Source organism: Phoxinus phoxinus, assembly GCF_949152265.1.
Source record: "Phoxinus phoxinus genome assembly, chromosome: 11".
NCBI classification, from domain to species: Eukaryota; Metazoa; Chordata; class Actinopteri; order Cypriniformes; family Leuciscidae; genus Phoxinus; species Phoxinus phoxinus.
Window position 1 is genome coordinate 13,465,278 of NC_136886.1, and position 20,799 is coordinate 13,486,076.

At 36.4% G+C, this 20,799-nt stretch overlaps 1 protein-coding gene across 4 annotated transcripts in view; it reads left to right on the forward strand.

Moving 5' to 3' along the window:
• Positions 1-20,799, forward strand: part of ddr2a (discoidin domain receptor tyrosine kinase 2a) — a 33,458-nt gene that overhangs the window by 6,115 nt on the left and 6,544 nt on the right. For 2 of the 4 annotated variants that reach the window (XM_079628922.1, XM_079628924.1), the window contains exons 2-10: positions 8,803-8,910; positions 14,149-14,251; positions 14,604-14,835; positions 15,981-16,128; positions 17,455-17,557; positions 19,018-19,201; positions 19,438-19,678; positions 19,765-19,830; positions 20,212-20,348. In XM_079628922.1, coding sequence (XP_079485048.1) covers positions 8,805-8,910; positions 14,149-14,251; positions 14,604-14,835; positions 15,981-16,128; positions 17,455-17,557; positions 19,018-19,201; positions 19,438-19,678; positions 19,765-19,830; positions 20,212-20,348 — 1,320 coding nt within the window. In that variant the 5' untranslated portion in view covers positions 8,803-8,804. The remainder of the gene's footprint in view (positions 1-8,802; positions 8,911-14,148; positions 14,252-14,603; positions 14,836-15,980; positions 16,129-17,454; positions 17,558-19,017; positions 19,202-19,437; positions 19,679-19,764; positions 19,831-20,211; positions 20,349-20,799) is intronic. The other 2 variants (XM_079628923.1, XM_079628925.1) reach the window with 1 other exon arrangement.

Genomic DNA, 20,799 nt, shown 5'->3' on the forward strand with positions numbered 1-20,799 from the left:
CTTTGCATATAAAATGCGATTTACTCTTAATTGCTGTGGTTTTCAGAGCACTTACCTGTAAAATAAAATAGAACTTGCTGTAAAAATGGACTAGCTTTTGCTTAGATACTTGTTGCGATACCTTGCTGTGAGCCCCACTGTGCATTTAAATTCAAAGAGCACACTGTGTTCTCATTGCAAAATCACTGACACTATTTTTGACTTTCATTTCCTTTTTCCTGATATGGGCCTCATGCTGTTTATGAGGCAACCAGGCTCTGTGCGAGGCCACGTTTTACTTTAAAAGTGATCTTCACCTATCGCATGTGAATCATGTTGACTAAAGTGCCTTGAAGACGCCGTGTAACGTGTAATTGACTGGTTTTGCCAGGTTGCACTGAAGAGCCAGTATTGTGGTTTGGAATCAGCTAAATCCAACTATATTTACACTAAGAGGTCTCGCGAGGGGCACGGCCTTTTTGTGCACTATTGACGCTCTGTGCTGTGAGGTGTTTATGTTTGAAGTTCCTTCAAATTACTGATGGTTTCTCTTTAAATACTGTTATCAGATAAAAAGGTGTTTGTTTAGAGTGATTTTCTGGAATTGGTATTCTAGCGTGTTACTGGGAGTCTGTTTATGGTTAGAATCTCTGGGATTGTTGCTCTTGGGAAAATGTGTTTCTCACCACAAAACTTCTGTTAAATGGACAAAACATATTTATTTATTCCCTTCTTAGTTTAAGCTTTTCTTTATACTAATTATATGACTGCTTCCTATTTATACTTTGAAAATATGAAAAAAGCTATTAACTACTTATATAATAAGAAATATTTTTCTGAGCAGTTGAGCATAATAATCTTCAGAATTAAGGCCAGTCCAAGGACGATAACATTAAAGATAACTATAAAGTTCTAAATATAAAAAACAGCAGAGTCCACATCACAACTATTACGATAACGGCACAGAGAAACGATATCATTGGAATTACTTTTAGAATTATTTTTTCCAGCTGATTAACAATAAAAACATCGACAGCCAATCAGAATCTATTCCGCTTTGAAGAGCTCAAGCTTTTAAGTGGACAAAGAGAGAATAAATATAGTTACCGTCAGTTATTTATAGTTATCGTTCTTGGTGTGAACGGCCCTTTAATCATATTTTTTTTAAATATATTTAATGGCTACGCTCGCTGCTCTTTGCAAACTTTAGCCCACCGAAATGTTTCATTCTTATTTCATATTTGTTCTTTGAGTATATCTTGTTAAAAACTAATGCAAAGTTCTTGTGAGACTATTTAAATACTCAACTTTTAATTTATTTGAAGCATAATGCATAAACCTTTTTCAAGCTTTTGATATTTTACTTACAAATAATTTTTCCTTATCCACCATTACTAGTGAAATTTCAGGTGACATTTAGGTTGACTATTATTCATTTACACTTATTCGTATGGCAGACAGAGTCCATACCCTGGAATTGACCTATGACCTTGTCATTTCCTAGCACCATGCTAATGTAATGTAATAAATATAAGCTTGGAGAATTAATTATTTTTAATGCAAGCATCTTAGTCTAAATCAAACAGAACGTAAAGGTTCCTTTAATACACTGAAAGTGGATCTCCATTTGAGTGTTAGTAGAATCATCATTTTATCTAAGATGGCAAAAGGTTTTTTTCTCAAAAATTCCATGTTGTAATGTGGAATTTTACCCGCATTAATATACTTAAACAAATAAAATATGGAAAAATATTATGATGGATCTTCTTTACGTTGATGTGGCAGATTTGATTTCCCAGAGAGACATATGTGCACATGTGGGAGACACAGATTTGAAACTGCCCAATGTTGTGTCCTGATTCCATTCCCCTTTTCTAATGATAGTGGCTGAAACTCATTGCTAGACATTTATTGGTCCAAACCTCTTCAGGGAAATCGTCACAAGTGTACAGTATTTAACCTACCCTTCAAAGGTTTGGTCGGTAAGATTTGTTAATGTTTTTGAAAGAAGTCTCTTATGCTCACCGGGGCTGCATTTATTTGATTACAAATACAAGGAAATACCATTACAATTTAATTATTGTTACAACACTTTTCTATTTTAAATGTAATTTATTCCTGTGATGGCAAAGTTGTATTTTCAGCAGCCATTACTCCAGTCAGTGTCACCTGATCCTTCTAATCATAATGCTGAGTTGGTGCTCAAGAAACCTATCTTATAGGCGACCTTGAGTGCCCAGAAAGGCGTCAAACAAATAAAATGTATTATTATTATTATCCATGTTGAAAGCAATTGTGCTGCTTAATGTTCTTGTGGAAAGCTTGCTCTTTTTTTCAGGGCTTGTCTGTGAAAAGAACAGAAATTTGAAAATAGATTTTTTTTAAACAATGTAATAGACTTTACTTTCCTTTTTTAACATTTTATTGCATCCTTGCGGAATAAACTTAATTTTTAATTTCTTTAAAAAAAAATATTATACCCCAAATGTACCCTAAACAGTTGTGTGATTTAAGTAGGCCCTACTTACTTTTTAATGCAGACTGTATAGGCTAAGTAATAATGTCTTCTTTGAAGCATGAAGTATGAAGCATGGCAGGTGATTTAGAAAGCTACAGCTGGAGATTTATTTTACAATTCCTGAGAGTCGCTGCTAAAGTGATTTGAAACATTCCAATGTACGTGGGTGCCACAAATGAGAAACTTTAAAAGTTGCTAAATATAATGTGTCAGTCTGTCTGACAGTCTGCAATGTCTGAAAATTTAAAAAGCATCTATATTCTGAAGTGGTTGGGTACTTTGTCTTCTCAATTTATGTGATTAGGTCATGACAGCTTCATAATGCAGTATACCACTAGCGTACACACACCGACTGGTTTAAGAGACAATTCTCTTGTTACTTCCCCCGTTGTGCCCTGTCTACCCGTGTCCCCTTCTATTATTCTCATCTGCCTCCTTGCAGAATCACTGTGTGAACACCATGACACGTGAAATTTGAGGAATGGCCTCGTAGGGCTGGTACCAATTTCAAACACCACAGGCTCTGTAATCATATATTATGCTGTAAATGTGTGGAGCAAATATGAATGCTTCAGAGGCAACAGTCCAGTAATTCCATATGTTTACTACAGTCTTACTGTGACCTAGATCATCTCTGTTCACACTCTGCCTGAAATATGTGAAGTGCCTCTGAGATTAAAAAACTCCCAACATACACTGCTGAGAGAATGAAAAATGATTGTGGGATTTACTGTACACAGACTATTAAGTCTGACACCTTGTGTCATCCATTATCAAATATTTACCAGCTTTACTAGATTGAACATGCGTTTATTAATCAATTTGAACTAGAACTTGAAATTCAGCACCAATTTCTATTTTTACCAATTTTTATTCACACATATGATACATAATGCTATTTAATAATAAATACAATATAATATACGACATTAAATTGTATTTGCAGTTGCATTAACTTACGATCTTAAAAGATATCTCTGAAGTTGATTGTTAACGAAGTGTTAAAAGTGTTTTGAACTTGGGAAAGTGACTTTGGGAAATGCTGGCAGAATAACACACCAAAGAATCCTCTCCCCACTGCGTCGTAACCCCGGTATGCACTGCAGCGAGTAATTGAGGGTCCTTGTAACCCAGGTCATGACTGCGCTTTACCCTGTGTGGTATCCCCTCTGCTTGGGAGTTCACAGAGAGGTTTGCAGAGTCACACGTGTTAACCAAATAGAGTTGTCCCTGGGGAGACAAAGCATATTTATAAGAGACACCATAAAAAGGAAGAAGTGAGTTTGTTGTTTCTCATTATTGTAGAAGAACTACACCAGGGTTCTTCGGGGGGGTTGGTGTGTTTTTTAGGCCACTAGATATTTTGTTCTGTGAAAGCAATAAGCCCCCAAGAAGTCGTAGTTTATTAGTGACCTCATTGTAAATGTGGTTAGGCACAATGCAGGGCCTACATATACCTAGCAAGATTTCATAAAATAAACAAACTGCAATAATTTAGTTGACAAATAATAATTCTTCCACCAAGCAATGTGGTCCTTATGCAACATTTATCATGCTTATGAAGCAACACAAATACTCAACAACACACAGCATTAGCACAGTAAAGGCCCGATCACACCAAGAATGCTAACTATACAGATAACTATAATTCTGTCATGACAACTCTCAGAGAGATTGGTATGGTAATAGAGATCAGCATGGTAATGTATATATCAATGTTAATGTATTTGGTCTTGGTGGAATAGATCTGCTACGCTGCTGCAGAGCAAGTACAGAGAATTAGGCTACTACTGCCAATAGATTCACAGACATTGCTGTGAGGATGTAAGACATGCTTCTACACATGTAACATGCATGTAACCCCCTGTACCAGATCTATACAGGTGGAGGGGAGGGTGGAGGGTTTCTGAAAGAACGCTGCAGACTGCTAACAGGCTGATAGGTCTTTTTTGGTAAACTCATTTGGTAGCGATCAAATCATTATCTACATAGCACAGCTGATTGGTTGCTGTTGTATCAGCGGCCAATGAGTTGCAGCTCGACATTCAAACAAATACCGAGTGTTCCTGTGCCATCTAGAGTTTTATGTCAGAACTAGGTAATAGTTATGTCGCCTGCCACTTCATGCTCAAGCTCTTAAAGCAGAATGGATTCTGATTGGCTTTTTAGAACTATACCTTTATCGTTATAGTTATTGTCCTCTGTGTAAACAGGCCTTAATTCTGATGAATTGCGGTCACACAAGTGTGTGTTTATATAGTATTTTACATTGGCTCTGAATGCGGCTTAGCCAATCATAATTAGAGGGGTAATTCACCCAAAAATTAAATTTAGCCCTTGATTTACTCACCCTGAAGCCATCCTAGTATATGACATTCTTATATGTAAATATTGATATTTTTCTTACACGAACGCATAGCTTCACTTCAGAAGCCGTTTCGAGCATTTTTATCATGGATGGTCGGCTTTGATGGACTTCCAGAACAATATACCCATTGTCTCCCATTATAAAGCTTGGACGAGCCAGGAATTTTTTAAATATAAATCCGATTGTATTCGTCTGAAAGAAGAATGTCATATAAACCTAGGATGACTTCAGGGTGAGTAAATCATGGGCTAATTAAAAATTGTTGGTGAACTATCCCTTTAAGGATATTTTATGAAATGCAATTAAATTCAGGCACTCTTGGTGTGGCACGTATGTTCAAATACTTTGGAGCCACTTTGTAATTTAAATAAAGGGCAAATGATAATTGCCCTAGTCATGATACTAAAGGCACGTTAATCTTAATCGTTCATAACCTTATGGAGTTCCTCTGATTAGCATGCCTTCTCACCTTAGTGAATGTTTAAAGGGTGTTTTGTACATTGAGTCTATGAGGCCTTTGACGATCTTTTAAAACTTCTTAAAAATGCTCAACCTTAAATGAGGCAGAAGATCACACATGTTCGTATATAGGGCACTCCTGCTCCAATCCTGTGAGGAGCGTTTTGTTTGGCTGATGATGAAGACTTTTCTTGGCTTCTTAAGGCATCCAGCAGAGATCCAAAGTCACTTTTGTTCCAGCCTTAAAAACTTTAAGATGAACTTATATAACTTTGATAAATATGCATGCTGCTGTTTCAATTACATTGATCGTACCGTTTACTAGATATTGTGTATTTGAAATAAACAAATGGGTTTCAAGTGGGTTTCTAATGAAATGAGGGTAAATTGATGGTACAATTGTCTTTGTGTCTCTTCGTGTTACGTATCACATCATGAATCATGTGTTGAGACCTTTCAAAGAACCAGGACAGTCATGCACAGTCAAAACCAGTGAGTAATCCTGCGCTTGTTTACAATCCAGCATGTACATTTAATTTTCTCCAGTATACGTAAGCTTCATTTTAGTCTGCTGCATCTGTCTTTAGAAAAATAAATATAGTTGACTGAATGATGGAAACAGTCATGTTTTGTAGAATATATCCTGAGACTTGATCATTCTCCTAATCATTTGTCATAAGCATTTCAGTTGTTCGCTGGTGTTTGAGAACATACATGTTGTGTAATAATCAGCCAGCAATATTTCATTGTATGATCAGTTAAGGGGGAAGTGACATTTTGGTCATTCATACTGGCACTAACACACTCTCTGAGGTAACGTCTGACCCACAGTCAGACAGTCCACATCCCCTGGTCAGTTTTCACATTTGCAATGTCAGGCCAGAAACATACTCTGCAAGTAGATACGTGCATACATGAATGCTCAGCCAATGCACTGCAAATGAGCTATCTTAAAACTACTCAAGACGCGATAAAGTTACATTCAGATCAAATTTCTGTGTCATTATTCAGGTTGATCGCTTTAAGCATGTTTGCGGCCAATGTTTAATTCTGAGAATGTAATTTAAGAAAGAAATGATGCATGATCAAGTAAGTGTTTACATTCATTTGTGTTTTACCATTAACTCAAAACAGAAAACTTTTTATGCGTTTTGTCCGTTCATTTAAATGACATTGGTGTTTTGGGGGCCTGAAAACATAAGCTTTTGAAAAATGCAAGGTTTTGAAAGCGATACCGATATTGTCTTCGCTACAAAAAACGGAAATTTGTGAAAATAGTGACGTCATGCACAATCACATTTGATTACGTGTTCAGTATTGGTGTGTAGTTTTTCTTTACAAAGTGATATCGCCAACTACTGGCCTGGCATGCATAATACAGTGATTTTAATCGTTTTCGTGGATCCGTGCGAACTAGGATCGTTTCGACAATTTTGTCGGCTGCACGCGAAAAACGCAAAGGAAAAAGGTTTCTGTTTTTAGTACAATGTTGTCATGTAAACGTACCCTAAAGCCCTATTTGGACGGTAATTGTTTCTCACGGGGACGGAAGCATGTAAACATTTGAAATGGGCCGTTATTGTGCAAGCAATGTTATATAAATGTTTTTATTTTAAAATATGTATTACAATTATGGACCTATACATTAAAAATATAAACCAAGCAGCTTTATGTTTACCTCATGTATAAATAAGAGGCTGCATTAACTTATTTCCGTTATTTTCCATATTTTTTAAATGACATCCATAATTCAACACAGAAAACCTTTTCAAATATAGCGTGTGGTGTCTAGCATCCTATTTTTAAACAGGAGATTTAAATAGTTAAATATGAATTTATTCTCATTAATCCAAACATATGACATTTTATTTACAGCAGACAATCATGCGACTGACCGCAGTGTTTTCACTGTTCCTGTTTACCTGAGTTCTATTTTCTTGTTTGTTTCCATGGTTTCTTGAGTTACACACCTGTGCACCTGTTCACTGTTCTGTTGACTATCTTGCCTTGTGTTTTTAAGCCTTGAGTTTTCCTTAGTTCCTTGTTCAGTGTTAACATTATGTTTTATGAGTAGAGTTTATGTTCCTGTTGTTAGTTACACATATTTTTAATTGTCTTCCTGCATTGTGGATCTATCTCTGTGGATTATCTACAGAGCAACCTGTAAAATATATATATGTGAACTATTAAAGAACCCTTGTGAAAAAGAAGTACACTTTACCATACAAAGAGTACTTATTAAGGAAACAATACTTTAAAAAAAAACTGAATGTAATGTTGTTGGACACTGAATTGCATGTAATTGCTATTAAATGAAAATGTGTTATTATTAAATAAGATTTATATTAAATGCAATTACTTGAACTATAGTGTTCTTGCGCACTTAAATAGAACGTATATGTCATTTCATAATTTCTTAATAATACTTTTAAAATACAAGTGCACATTTACTTATTCAAAAAGGTAATTCACTTTGTTTTGAACTTATGTTTATTAGTACTATCTGAGCATACATCTCATATGTCACAATATTATGGACTTTGCAATATCATATCACTTTACAAAATAAGAATAGGGTTCTGTTTTTGTTCTAAAAAAAATTATAGCATAATTTAAGCAGATTAACAGAAGCATCTGCATACTGAATTTATGTAAATATGAATGTTAAGATGTGCTGGCTAGTTTTATTGTGTGTCTGTGTTTGCTCAAAATTGTATGTACAAAGCAGACCTTCATAAAAGTTGTGATGGTCAGCAGCACTTGAAGTAAACCCAGAGAGCAAGTATTTTCTCTTTGAACTCAGAGACTTTGTAAAAAAAAAAAATCAACTCCAGCCACAATGCCTTGTGAAGTTTTCCCAACAGTTGTTGCTGTTCTCGTGTCATTATAATGAATATATGGAAATTCCATTATGCTCTGCAGGCAATTATTGCATCTTTATTGACCAAATTAAAACCATTGCCTCAAAATAACAACAACCTGTTTTCCCATTAAACTTGTGTCATGGCTCAGTGCCTTTTTGTAATGAAAGAATAACAACTGAAGGAAGGATGAAGACCAGCCATTGACATTGAGCATTTAGGCAGCATAATGTGTTGAAAAGCACTCTATTGCCGTTTCAAACTCAAATTACTTTCTTTCAAAGGTGTAACACACAAGAAGATATATTTTAAAGAAAGTTTTGGCTTTGGCTTTCATTGTACGGAAAAAAAAAACACTGAGACATTCTGCAAAATATCTTCTTTTATGTTACACTGTATAAATAAAGTCATACGAGTATGCAACGTCATAAATATGAGGGTGCTCAAGTATGTGATTCGAAATTTCAAATATGAAATTTGCTCAAGGGTTGATAAGGTTAAGCTGATTCCTCTCTTAGTTGAGTTTTATTTAAGAGAAATCATGTTAGAGCAGTTCCTGGATATCTATGGTGAAATGAAGTCATGAGTTTTTTCTAACCGTGTGTCTTATTCTCCAGGAATGATAGTCCCATCTCCGCCTGAGATGAAGCAACTTTGGAAGATGCTCTTTCCGCTCCTTATTCTCCTTTACCTATCAGGAGCTGTCAAGTCTCAAGTAAATCCAGGTAGTTATGTTTTTTTTGTTTTTTCATTGTATAAAATTAGATTAAAAGACTCAAGCTGTAAACTGTACAATTTAAAGTCATTCAGCTGATCATTTTATCCAAAACGACTTGGAATTGAATGGCTAACTCAACAGGACAATGATGATAACTCATGAATTTCAGAGTTTGAAGGAACTCAAGCCCAAATCTTAACTAGTAGTCTACAATATTATATGAATTGAACAACATTTGGTGACATAAATTTGCTATGGGGTTAAACTCTGAAAATTTATGAGACAAGTCGCTATGGAAATCAGTTGTTGTGGTATCACTAACAGCATGTGGTCAGAATCTCCGATTTTATTGTCCATGAATGTTAAGTTTTTCTGAAAGTCAGTTTGCTACAAATTGCAGTGCTATTTTTGACTAGTTTTGAAACTAGCAGCCTTGTACTGTAGTGGCGATCAGTCTAAGATTGAGGTCTGAATAAGGTTTGGAAGATGCCCAGGTTCCATTCTGGTTCTCATGGCTTCTTCTCCTTTGTCTGTGTCTTTCAACTCTAGCTTTCTCTTTCTAGCATGGGTGGTTTGTGGGGAGGAAAGTGTGATGTCAATGTGAGGTTCAATTATATTTTACAAGGAAACCAGAAGCCAGCTCATGGCGAGCAGCCGTACAGTAGAGACTAAAGCATAAGTCTGGAAAGCAGCTAATACCACCATGGCTTGATACAGTTTCTTCTGGGATCCCCCAGGATGAAAACCACACTGTGCTCTTGTACTATATTGGGCTGTGTTCCTTTATGAAGCAGATGAGTTTGATTAACCAAGGTAACATTGCTTCCTTCCTCTGATCTTGTGTCAGTTGCTGTTCCATATTTTTTTTTAATTAAGGCAGGCATGACATTAAAGCCTAACATTGACACACGCCAATGCCAATAAGGCAAGAAATGCATAATGTTCTTCAATGGTTTATTTTAAGCCATGTTGTGCTTTAATGTATCGTAGAGGAGGATACCAGTCCATCCAGATTGTTTAATTGTCGCTTTGCTTGGTCGAACTACAAAGTAATGTTTGGCTTGTTTCAAAGTAAACATGGAATAGCCTATGTAAAATGGTTTGTTAAAACTCCTTCTGTGTGGTTTATGTAAAGGGAGTCTAAATTGTTTAAAAGCCTTGTGGTACATGCAAAAATAACAGAATTACACTCAGCTGTTCTGTTGCTGACCGAACGCTCTGGATTGTTTCTTTCCGGTTTGAAAGTGTCAGAGAGAAGTGGGTGGAGGAGTCATGAGTAGCCCTGCCAAGCATTTTCACCCCAGAATCAAAAGAAAGAAATGAGGAGAGAAATTATGTTTTGCATGAGGAAACTGAAATTAATGCTTATTATTGGGAACATTAAGATTTTAATTTGTGACATTATTTTCATGACAATTAAAGTAAAAAATTAATCTCATTCTAATGCAATGGGAAATAATAAAACTATACAATATTTCAATAATTTACATAAATTATTTAAGTACTTAAGACATAATCCTAGAAAAATCATCACTGAAAATAATTAAACATAAATGAAAACTAAACTAAAGTACAACACCTGCATGCAATGAATTACAGATGTTGTATAATTTTCTTGCTCCATTTTTTTATTATTCATTCATTAATTCATTAATTCATTCCCTCTATCCTTCCTTCCTTCCTTCCTTCCTTCCTTCCTTCCTTCCTTCCTTCCTTCCTTCCTTCCTTCCTTCCTTCCTTCCTTCCTTCCTTCCTTCCTTCCTTCCTTCCTTACTTAGAGTTCATTAGAGTTCCTGTGTAAAATAACTAATGGTCCTAAAATAGGCACAAAAAAATGGAAATATATACTGTACATACTGTACACTGAAATATATCATAAATGTACAATGACATGGTGGAAATAATTATGCTCACCATTCATTTCCATCTAATGATGGAATTTTTTCTTCTTCTTTTTTTGCTTTTATTGATATGAAAATGTCACAATGCAAAATATCTCTCTTGTATATCTATTTGACATGACGTGACATTTTCATTAGATTCATTCATTAATGAAGGGTACCTCCTGCTCACCATTTGCATGTTGTTGTTTTGTTTAGTTTTTTTGCGATGTGCTTTACAGTTTGGATCAATAGGCTACATTACTGTGCTTTGAAACACTGTCTAGCGATATATCATAGTATCCCATAATTGTAGCCTAATATTATTACTTTTCATCGCAGACACTTAAAAAATCTTCAGTTTTGAAGGCTGGTGGTTAGAAAGGAAAGAACACCATGCTAAAGGAGTGGTGAAATGTAACGGGATAGGGTCCATCACTCAAACCTCATTGAACTGCGCGTGAGCTCTGTGTGTGGATGTGACCTTGCTTTGAGTTTATTATTGAATGTAGCAGGAGCGCAAGTTTGATTCTTTACAATGGATTCAACAATCAGACTGGAGTCTGTGGCTTGTACATACCAGACATTTTGACAACAGGAAAGAATATCGAAACAGCTTCTATTTCTTACTTTTTCTTTTTTGCTCCAAGGCTTTGTGTGTTTTTCAGATATTTGTTTCTGCAGCTTATAAGTCACATTTACAGTTTGATCGTTTTGGTATTCAGCTGACCTTAGTGTTAGTGACAGAAGTTAATGACAGTGTTTCAGATAAATTGTATAAATTGTTGCTTTTCATTCTTTCCAGGAGAGAGATGCTGTAACCTCTTTAAATATCAGTTTTGCTCCTTCATATTTCCGCTGGAAATAAAGCCGCATTTTTTCCTACTTCTGGAAAAGTGTGTTGCTGAACTCAGTAGCTATGAGATCTCCTCTGCCAACTTTCCTCTGTTTAAAATTCCCAAAGACTGTAGTTATACCATCCTACTCTCTGCTTTTTTCCACTTTGAGTTATAGACTCTTACTTTTTTCAACTGTAAAAAAAAAAGAAAGAAAAGAAAAATGTAAGTACCTCCTCCAGCAGTTTACATGTGATTAAAATTGTGTGTGTGTGTGTGTGTGTGTGTGTTACTATACACGTGCGTGCTTGTGTGTGTGTGTGTGTGTGTGTGTGTGTGTGTGTGTGTGTGTGTGTGTGTGTGTGTGTGTGTGTGTGTGTGTGTGTGTGTGTGTGTGTGTGTGTGTGTGTGTGTGTGTGTGTGTATGTGGGCGCGCGCGCAAGGCTTTGGACCGTGCAGTTAGACAGCAAACATGGTGGAACAAATGTGCCATTCACAAGGATTAAAGATGGAAAAAAAACGGTTGGCAGGAGGGGGAAATAAGCGCCACTCGGACCAATGAATTACTGCGCAAGACCAGAGTGGCCCATGAGAGAAAGAGAGAGAGGAAAGACCAAAAGCCACAGTTTCTTCACACAACATGAGTATTTTTCCACCTTTCTGAAGTGAGGAATATTTTTAGACTGAATGTTTACTCCATCTGATACTGAGGCTATAACCGTACAGTGTTGTGAATGTATGAACAAACTTTCTTTACAAATCTTATTTTATTAATCCATGAATCTTTTTGTTAATTACATAAGTGAGAATACACTGTCTTATGTTCATATATTTAATTTGCGTATTATTTTACTACCTTGCTCTATGCCTTTTCTTATTGTGACCTTGTGAGATCATCTGTTAACACATCGCTAGCCCTGAGTCTGCAGCCGAACACAGTACAGCATTTGAAAGATATTTGATCTATGTGGCACTCTTGTGTCAATCGTCTAACACTGCTTTGCCTGCGTTCACAAAGCTATGATGAAAACTCTGCCCTGAATTACAAAAGCACATTCTCTTTCTCTTTTTGTGTGTGCATATTTTAGCTGAGTGATACAGCTAAAATTATTAAATGTATGATCATTAAAAAATATATATATTTCTATTATATATGTTTTATAATATATAAAAACTGTGTGTGTGTGTGTGTGTGTGTGTGTGTGTGTGTGTGTGTGTGTGTGTGTGTGTGTGTGTGTGTGTGTGTGTGTGTGTGTGTGTGTGTGTGTGAGATAATATAAAAAATAATATAACATAATATGATCAAATAATCAAATATATTTCTTTAATATTATTTTAAATAAATAAAAAAGTATTTTCAATCAGAGAGTTTAAACCATCAGTCAATGTTTCCAAATAATATATATAATTTAAATGTATATATATAACATATAATATATATATATGTAAATATGAGAAATGACCTACATATATTTTTAATAAACATTTAACAAACATTTGAATACATTAAAAATTACATTTATTGCAATATTGCTTAATTTGATATTCCCTGAAAAAATCAATACATTGTTAGTATTCTCTATATTGCCCAGTCTTAGCATGTTAAAGTATAATATATGCCTGTTTTTGAGCATGAGTGCATGTGTGTTAAAGAAGAGAGAGAGAGAGAGAGAGAGAGAGAGAGAGAGAGAGAGAGAGAGAGAGAGAGAGAGAGAGAGTGATGGGGGAGGAGGATGCCGTTCTGTTACATCTGGAAGAGCTTTTTGTTGGGGGATTCAGCTCGTTTTGGATTATATCAGCTTGTCATTGCCAAAACCAAGCCTCTGAGGTTTCCCCCATCTTGACTTTTAAGCAAACATTTGGAGGAGAGACAGAAGAAAAAAAAATGAAAAGAGAGACAAAAAGTCCTTCACCACTATCCTTGCTATTGCTGGCAGGATCACAAAGCCTATTTTGTTGAGATGGAGGGGCCACTTGAAATAGGAGTGTCCTTGTACACTTAATTTTTTACATGTCCGGATCTTCACACTGACACTCAGAGAGATATTATGAGAGATTAAGATTTATATCCTTTCTTGATCTGCAGTATTATGTGATTGTGTGATTTAAAAAAAAAAATCTTTTTATCATTTATAATGACGATATATTGTAATAAAAAGCCTTTTTCTGTACATATTTTGTTACTAAAACGTCATTATCTCAACCAAACCCTTTGCATTTATGTCTATTTCTCTCATGGAGTGAACCAATCTGTAATATGAAAAAATATTCATAAAATTCGGGTGCTAATTTTTTTTAAATTTGAGTAACTATCATTCTCTATACTGTTCATGTTGTATGCGAATAAGGGGAAGCCACTGAAACGCATAGGAAATTGGAATAAAAAAAATGCTATATAAAATTTATTGCAGTAAGTATTGTCTGCATGATTATGAGTTGTGTAGATTCATATCTGCAAGATGGGTGTGACTTTACAGTATTTGCATATAAAAGTTGATGGGCAAATAAACACTAACTACATTTTTACAGGTGTGTGTCGGTCCCCGTTAGGAATGTCCAGAGGCCAGATCTTAGATGAAGACATCTCAGCTTCCAGTCAGTGGTCTGACTCCACAGCAGCAAAATATGGCAGGTATGAACACACACACACACACACACACACACACACACACACACACACACACACACACACACACACACACACAGTGTTTTCCATGAGTTCTAGTGCAGGTTATCTTGGTGGGAGCAAACCACATCTGGGGAACTGTGGGTGGCCTCCTCTTAGCCTCACTAAAATTATGTAATTATGCTTCCTCCATATATTGCTTCTGCAGTTTCACTGATTTTAAGTGTTCCCAACACATTCCCCTTTGCCCAAAATGAACCATTTTAGACTGATTTATGATGCAGTCCTGAGACCAATGAAAGACTCAAAGAGATTGCTGTAAATGAAACCGATGTTTAAGTGTATTTGTCTGTCTCAGGCTGGACTGTGAGGAAGGAGATGGCGCATGGTGCCCTGAGATAGCAGGAGACCCTGAGAATATGAACGAGTTCCTGCAGATTGACCTCCGTTCTCTGCACTTCATCACTCTGGTGGGCACTCAGGGACGTCACGCAGGGGGCATTGGTAATGAGTTTGCCCAGACATACAAGATCAAATACAGCCGCGACGGCAGCCGCTGGATCTCCTGGCGCAACAGGCAGGGCAAAGAGGTACGTACTGATACACTGGTCGGTGTTTCAAAATCTGCTGCAGTCGTCGGAGTGTTTAGTTCAGTCTTAAGGTCCTTGCACACTGAGTCCGAAATTTTCTCATTCGTTTTTTCGTATTCGTGATTCGGTGGCTCTGAATTGTCAAAATCCCCAAAAAATGATGTCGGACGAAAGTTTTGCAGGCAGTGTGCAAACGTGATTGACATAACATGAGGTCGTATTTATTTTTTAACGTGCGAAAATTTCGTACACGAATTTCGGACTCAGGTTGCAAGAACCTTGTGACTCAGTGTACAAAGAAAGACCTAAGTGTGTCCTCTGCATTATTCAGCTTATTACATATTACTATTAATAAATTATTATATTATAACATAAATTATTAATATTTCTATCTTTTATTAATATATTTTAATATGAATGCTGTTGTTTTTAACTTCCTATTCGTCAATGTAAAAAAGAAATCATGGCTCTGCTCTTAACATTGATTTTTATATTCATTTTCTTGTGCACCAGATCAGCACATTACAATAATTTCTGAAGGATCGTGTGACACTAAAGACTGGTGTAATAGCAATTACTAGTATTATATTATATTATTATAATGTTATATTATTTAAAAAATTCATAACTCATAAGTCACATCTGAATGTGATGTAATATGTCAGTAGATATTGCAATGTTGCTGTCAAAAACAACATGGCTAAAAGTATGTGCACCACTCACACTGACTTGACTTGACTAACATGTGCGTAAAATCAAGCGTCCTGTACATGAAATCTCAGTAGACCCCTTTTCAGGATGGGATGTAACTTTCCTGTTCCAATACCACTGTACTCAGTGAAGTCCATAAAGTAAAGGTTTTCTGTATCTAGTGTGGAGACCTATACCAAATGAAACACTTGTGGGATTGATTGGAGCGTCAGCTGTGAACCAGGCCCTGTCGCCTAACATCTGTGCCTGACCTCACTGATACATTTGTGTCTGAATGAGAGCAAAGCTGTCCCAAAAGTGCAAGGACCAGCTCCCTATTAATGCTCATGATTATTGAATGAAATGTTGAACAAGAAACTTGCTTTCGTCCACATTTTGGCCATGTGTACTGTATGTCACTGGAAAATCTAAATGTGAGTTTTTCTGTTGTGAAGGTTATTGAGGGGAACAGGAATGCATATGACATTGTGCTGAAGGACATGGAGCCGCCCATCATTGCACGTTTTGTCCGCTTCATGCCTGTCATCGATCACTCAATGAACGTTTGCATGCGTGTGGAACTGTATGGCTGTGAGTGGCTGGGTAAGTCTGACAAGTGTTGAACTTAAAGTGAGTTAAATGCTTCAAAGTATTTTGGTTTTGTCTAAAGGTTAGTCAAAAAAAAAAATCAACTAATGTTTAAAGGGAAAGTTTACTCACCCTCATGTCATTTCAAACCTGCATGACTTTTTTTCTTTTTCATCCAATGAAAGTCAGTGGGGTCTTGCGTTGTTTGGCTACCAATGCTCTTCAAAATATTTTTTTGTTTGTTTGTTTCACGGTAGAAAATAAGTCATAACGGTTCATTTTTGGGTGAAATATCCCTTTAAAGGTGTATTAAGCGATTTCTGAGAAACACTGTTGATATTTAAAACAACCCAAACAAACACACCCCTCTCTGTGGAGTGGACGTCTCTTTATCATTAGCTGAAGCAAAATAATGCGAAGATTATGAAAGAACGACAAGGACTAAGACAGCAACATAGTGTTGGCCCAGATCTGGATTCCACATGTACCAGATGTGGGCCGGATCTGGGCCGACGCTATGTTGCTGTCTGGGGAAGAACAAAAAATGAATCTCCCTCTTGCTCACTCTCTCATCATGAGTGGACATGCCCCCTACTGCTGATTGGCTACAAGTGTGTTGTGGTGCTCTGTCTGATTTCTCAGGAATCGCTTACTGTACTTTTTGAGGACGCAGTTTAATTAAAGCCCCATAAAATAGCGTGATGCGGTTTTCTGTCCTGTGTTGCTGTATATCCTAACCAAACTGGAAGTTTGGGTCGTGCAACATATAGCCTAAGTCATCATTTTTTTTTGGAAGGGAACGACTGTAAATTTCACATACTAAATCTGTTCAAATGAATTTAGGCAACATTTATGAGTACAATAGCATACAGATGGCCTCAAAGCTAACACATTTACATTTATACATGTCACACATGTTCTTTAGATTACTAAAATGTTCTTCACATCAAGAAAAAAAAAATTTCACTGAAAGGTGAATGGTTCTTCTGTGGTATCACTGTGGACGCCCAATTGTGTAACCTATATTTTTAAGAATGTATATGATATTGATGAGGTTCTTCACAATCTCTCTCTCTCTCTCTCTCTCTCTCTCTCTCTCTCTCTCTCTCTCTCTCTCTCTCTCCCTCTCTGAAATTAGTTTTGCAGTGATTTGTTAAATACTGTTATGGCAATTATTAATGCAGATGAGATTTTTATAATTTTGCAATGACAACTTTAATGTCCTTCAGCGGGAGGAATCAGCATTATAATCATAGCACAGAACCTCCTTGAACGTTTCCAATATAGGACACCTGACAAAAGAAAAATGAGTTGACAATGTTCTCCTGTGGCTGTTTCTAGATGGCTTGGTTTCATATAATTCTCCACTTGGCCAGCAGATGACTTACAATGGACAATATATTTATCTCAATGACTCTGTGTATGATGGAGCCATGAGTTACAGGTCAGTACACTTTTCACAAGCTTGAGAATAAATGAGGAAGATACTGGATACTCCTAAACACATTGTCCTTTAGAGAAGTTTGAGTGTAAAGTTAGCTTTGACATGGAGATTTAACATACAATATATGATGTAAGAAAGTTAAACCTACAACTAAATGACAATTGATCTCCGCTGATGACTAATTCAGTATCAGTATGGTTTGAACTGACCGGTTTACCTGATGCCAGCTGCCACATGGAAAATTTGATCCCGAATCAGTTAACTTACACAGGCTAACTACAACTGGCCTGTTATTGCTTGGTTGCCATGACGACAGCAAGGCTCCAGGCCCAGGACGCCTTGCTGTCACAGTGCCTTGTGTCACAGTGGTTTCACAATGTTCACAGGAGAAATTGACTCATTTCTCCCTGAACAATACCTTCCATGACACAGTGCAAAGTCTTTTTACCTTCTTGTGTGCGTATGACAGAGCTGGCAGAAAACCGCAAAGTAGAAATCCACACATTCATAGTCATTAAACTATCACAAGAGCGACAAGTGTCAAATGCTGGGAAAAATTAAGATAAAGTCTTATACAATGCCGCCTTCTAGTGGTGAAATTATATAAACTGCATTTTTAGCACACAATGGGCTTTATGCACAGCTGCACTACTCCCTGAACTTTAGCCAGCTCCTTTGTTTCCTGTCTGCCATTATTGGACAAACTGATTAATCCAGTTAATTTTTTGTTCAGGAAGTAGTGCAGCTGTGCTTTTTATATATTTTCAAATGTAATTTATTCCTGCGATGGCAAAGCAGAATTTATTTGAAACTAATATAATTTTTTGTGTGTAAGTTGTAAAGTGAATGTGAAAGTCTTCACTGTCAATTTTGATCAATTTAATGCATCCCTGTTAAATAAAAAAGTAATATTTTTGAATGACTTACTGACCTCAAACTTTTGAGCAGTAGTATTATATATATAATAATCCAATCACAGACTCTTAAGCATTTGCCTATTTAAATCCAAAAAGCGATATATATATATATATCGGTGTTGCTGTCGCTTTTTGGATTTAAATAGGCAAATGCTTAAGAGTCTGTGATTGGATTATTATTGCAGTGATTATTGTGTTTCTAGCATGTTAATAGTTCTTCTAACCCTATTGATGTAGTGTGTAGCTTTTCATTTCTTAAACAAACAACCATGTAGGAAGACACATCATGGCCATATTCATCAGGCTCAATGGTTGGGAGGGAGCATAAAGAATAATTTTCACACATGAATTGGTACCTCTAAGTCCAGTCTTAAATTCATTGAAAGTCTTTGGGATGTGCTGGAATAGACTTATAGTGCTTGACTCTTGCATCGTCAGTTCAAGATCTGACCAAAAATGTATGCACCTCTTGATGGAAATAACATCACAATATCTTATATATACACACAAAAACATAAATTCTGTGTTTATTCTCCCCTGTAGTATGACAGAAGGACTTGGGCAACTGACGGATGGCATGTGTGGTCTCGATGACTTCACACACAGTCACGTGTACAACGTATGGCCTGGTTATGACTATGTCGGCTGGACCAACGAGAGCTTTCCCAATGGTTATGTTGAGATCATGTTTGAGTTTGACCGCACCCGCAACTTCACCACCATGAAGGTATTAAGTATGTCATGTAACCCGCCAATTCTTTCCTCTTCTGCCATATGAATTTTCTAGGAAAGCAAGCATAAGAGGGTGTTATTAAAGGTGCAATCTGTGTAATTGCTGAAACTTAACTATAATTAAGCTTATTGTAAAGATTAAAGGTTTAAATTACCCAACTCTTCCTAAATTACTCCCATATTAATGCTTTTGTATTCATTCTGTCTCCCTTTTAATCCTAATTGATTCAGGTGCACTGTAACAACATGTTCTCCCAAAGGGTAAAGACCTTTCAGAAGGTGGTGTGTTATTTCCGCTCAGAGTCGGACTGGGAGGCCACACCTATATCATTCAGCCCTGTGATGGATGATGTCAATCCCAGTGCCCGCTTCGTCACCGTCTCACTCTACAATCACATGGCCAGTGCTATTAAGTGCCAGTACTACTTTTCTGACATCTGGATGATGTTCAGTGAAATCACCTTCCAGTCAGGTTAGTAAATGACCATGCAAAGACATCGACCCTGTTCAAAATCATTAGTCATTGGATAAATGACTGTTTTAACTCCCTGATTTCAGATACAGCCATGTACAACACAACTCTGGCTCCCCCGAAGCCCGGTACTCCCACCAGTAATCAACCAGGTCAGATTTCCACTGATGTTGAGTCATATATTGAGCACCAGCAGTTTCTATCAGGGACATGCACAGACATTTTTAGAGGCACTGGCCCAAACCAAAAAAGGGCACTGAGGGAAGATCGCTCTGTCGAAATCATGTTTACCTGGTGATTTGGGGGTTCATCCAGTCAAGAGGGGCACCTCAGCCGATGAGGGCAGTGGGACAGTGGTATCTAGCCAGCGGGCCTCCCTCCTGTGCACGTCCCTGAGTTCTGTGCCATTTGAATGAACTTCATTCATCTTTTCATCATCAATAATAATATTTAATTTATATTATAATTTATATAGCACCATTCCATAGCTCAAGGACACTTTGCAGGTTATTTTCTCTTTTCCTCTTTCTTAGAGGATGACCCCACCCACAAAGTAGATGACAGCAACACCCGGATCCTGATTGGCTGCTTGGTCGCCATCATCTTCATCTTGGTCGCCATTATTGTTATCATACTATGGAGACAAGTGTGGCAAAAGATGCTTGAGAAGGTGAGATGGAATTAAATAAATGTAATATTTAAACCATGTAGATTATTTTATGTATTTATGACTGCTAGAAGTTTACATAGCTTTAAAATGTGATTAAATAGACTTCTATGATCTACACTACCTTTTAAAAGTTTAGAGTCATTGAATGAACACACAATATATTTATTTTTCAAATAAATGCTGTTTAAATGCTGATTTTAAGCTTTCTATTCATCAAAATAATCCAGAAAAAAAGAACCACAGTTTTCACAAAAAACATAATTGATTATATTAAAATTCTATATTTCTTTATCACTGATCAGCATATTTCAATGATTTCTGAAGGATCGTGTGACACCGAATGGCTGCTTAAAATTTAGCTTTGTCATCACACTATTAACTTATATTTTAAAATATATTCAAGTAGAAAATAGATCTATATAGAAATTAGTATTAGTATATAGTAATAATA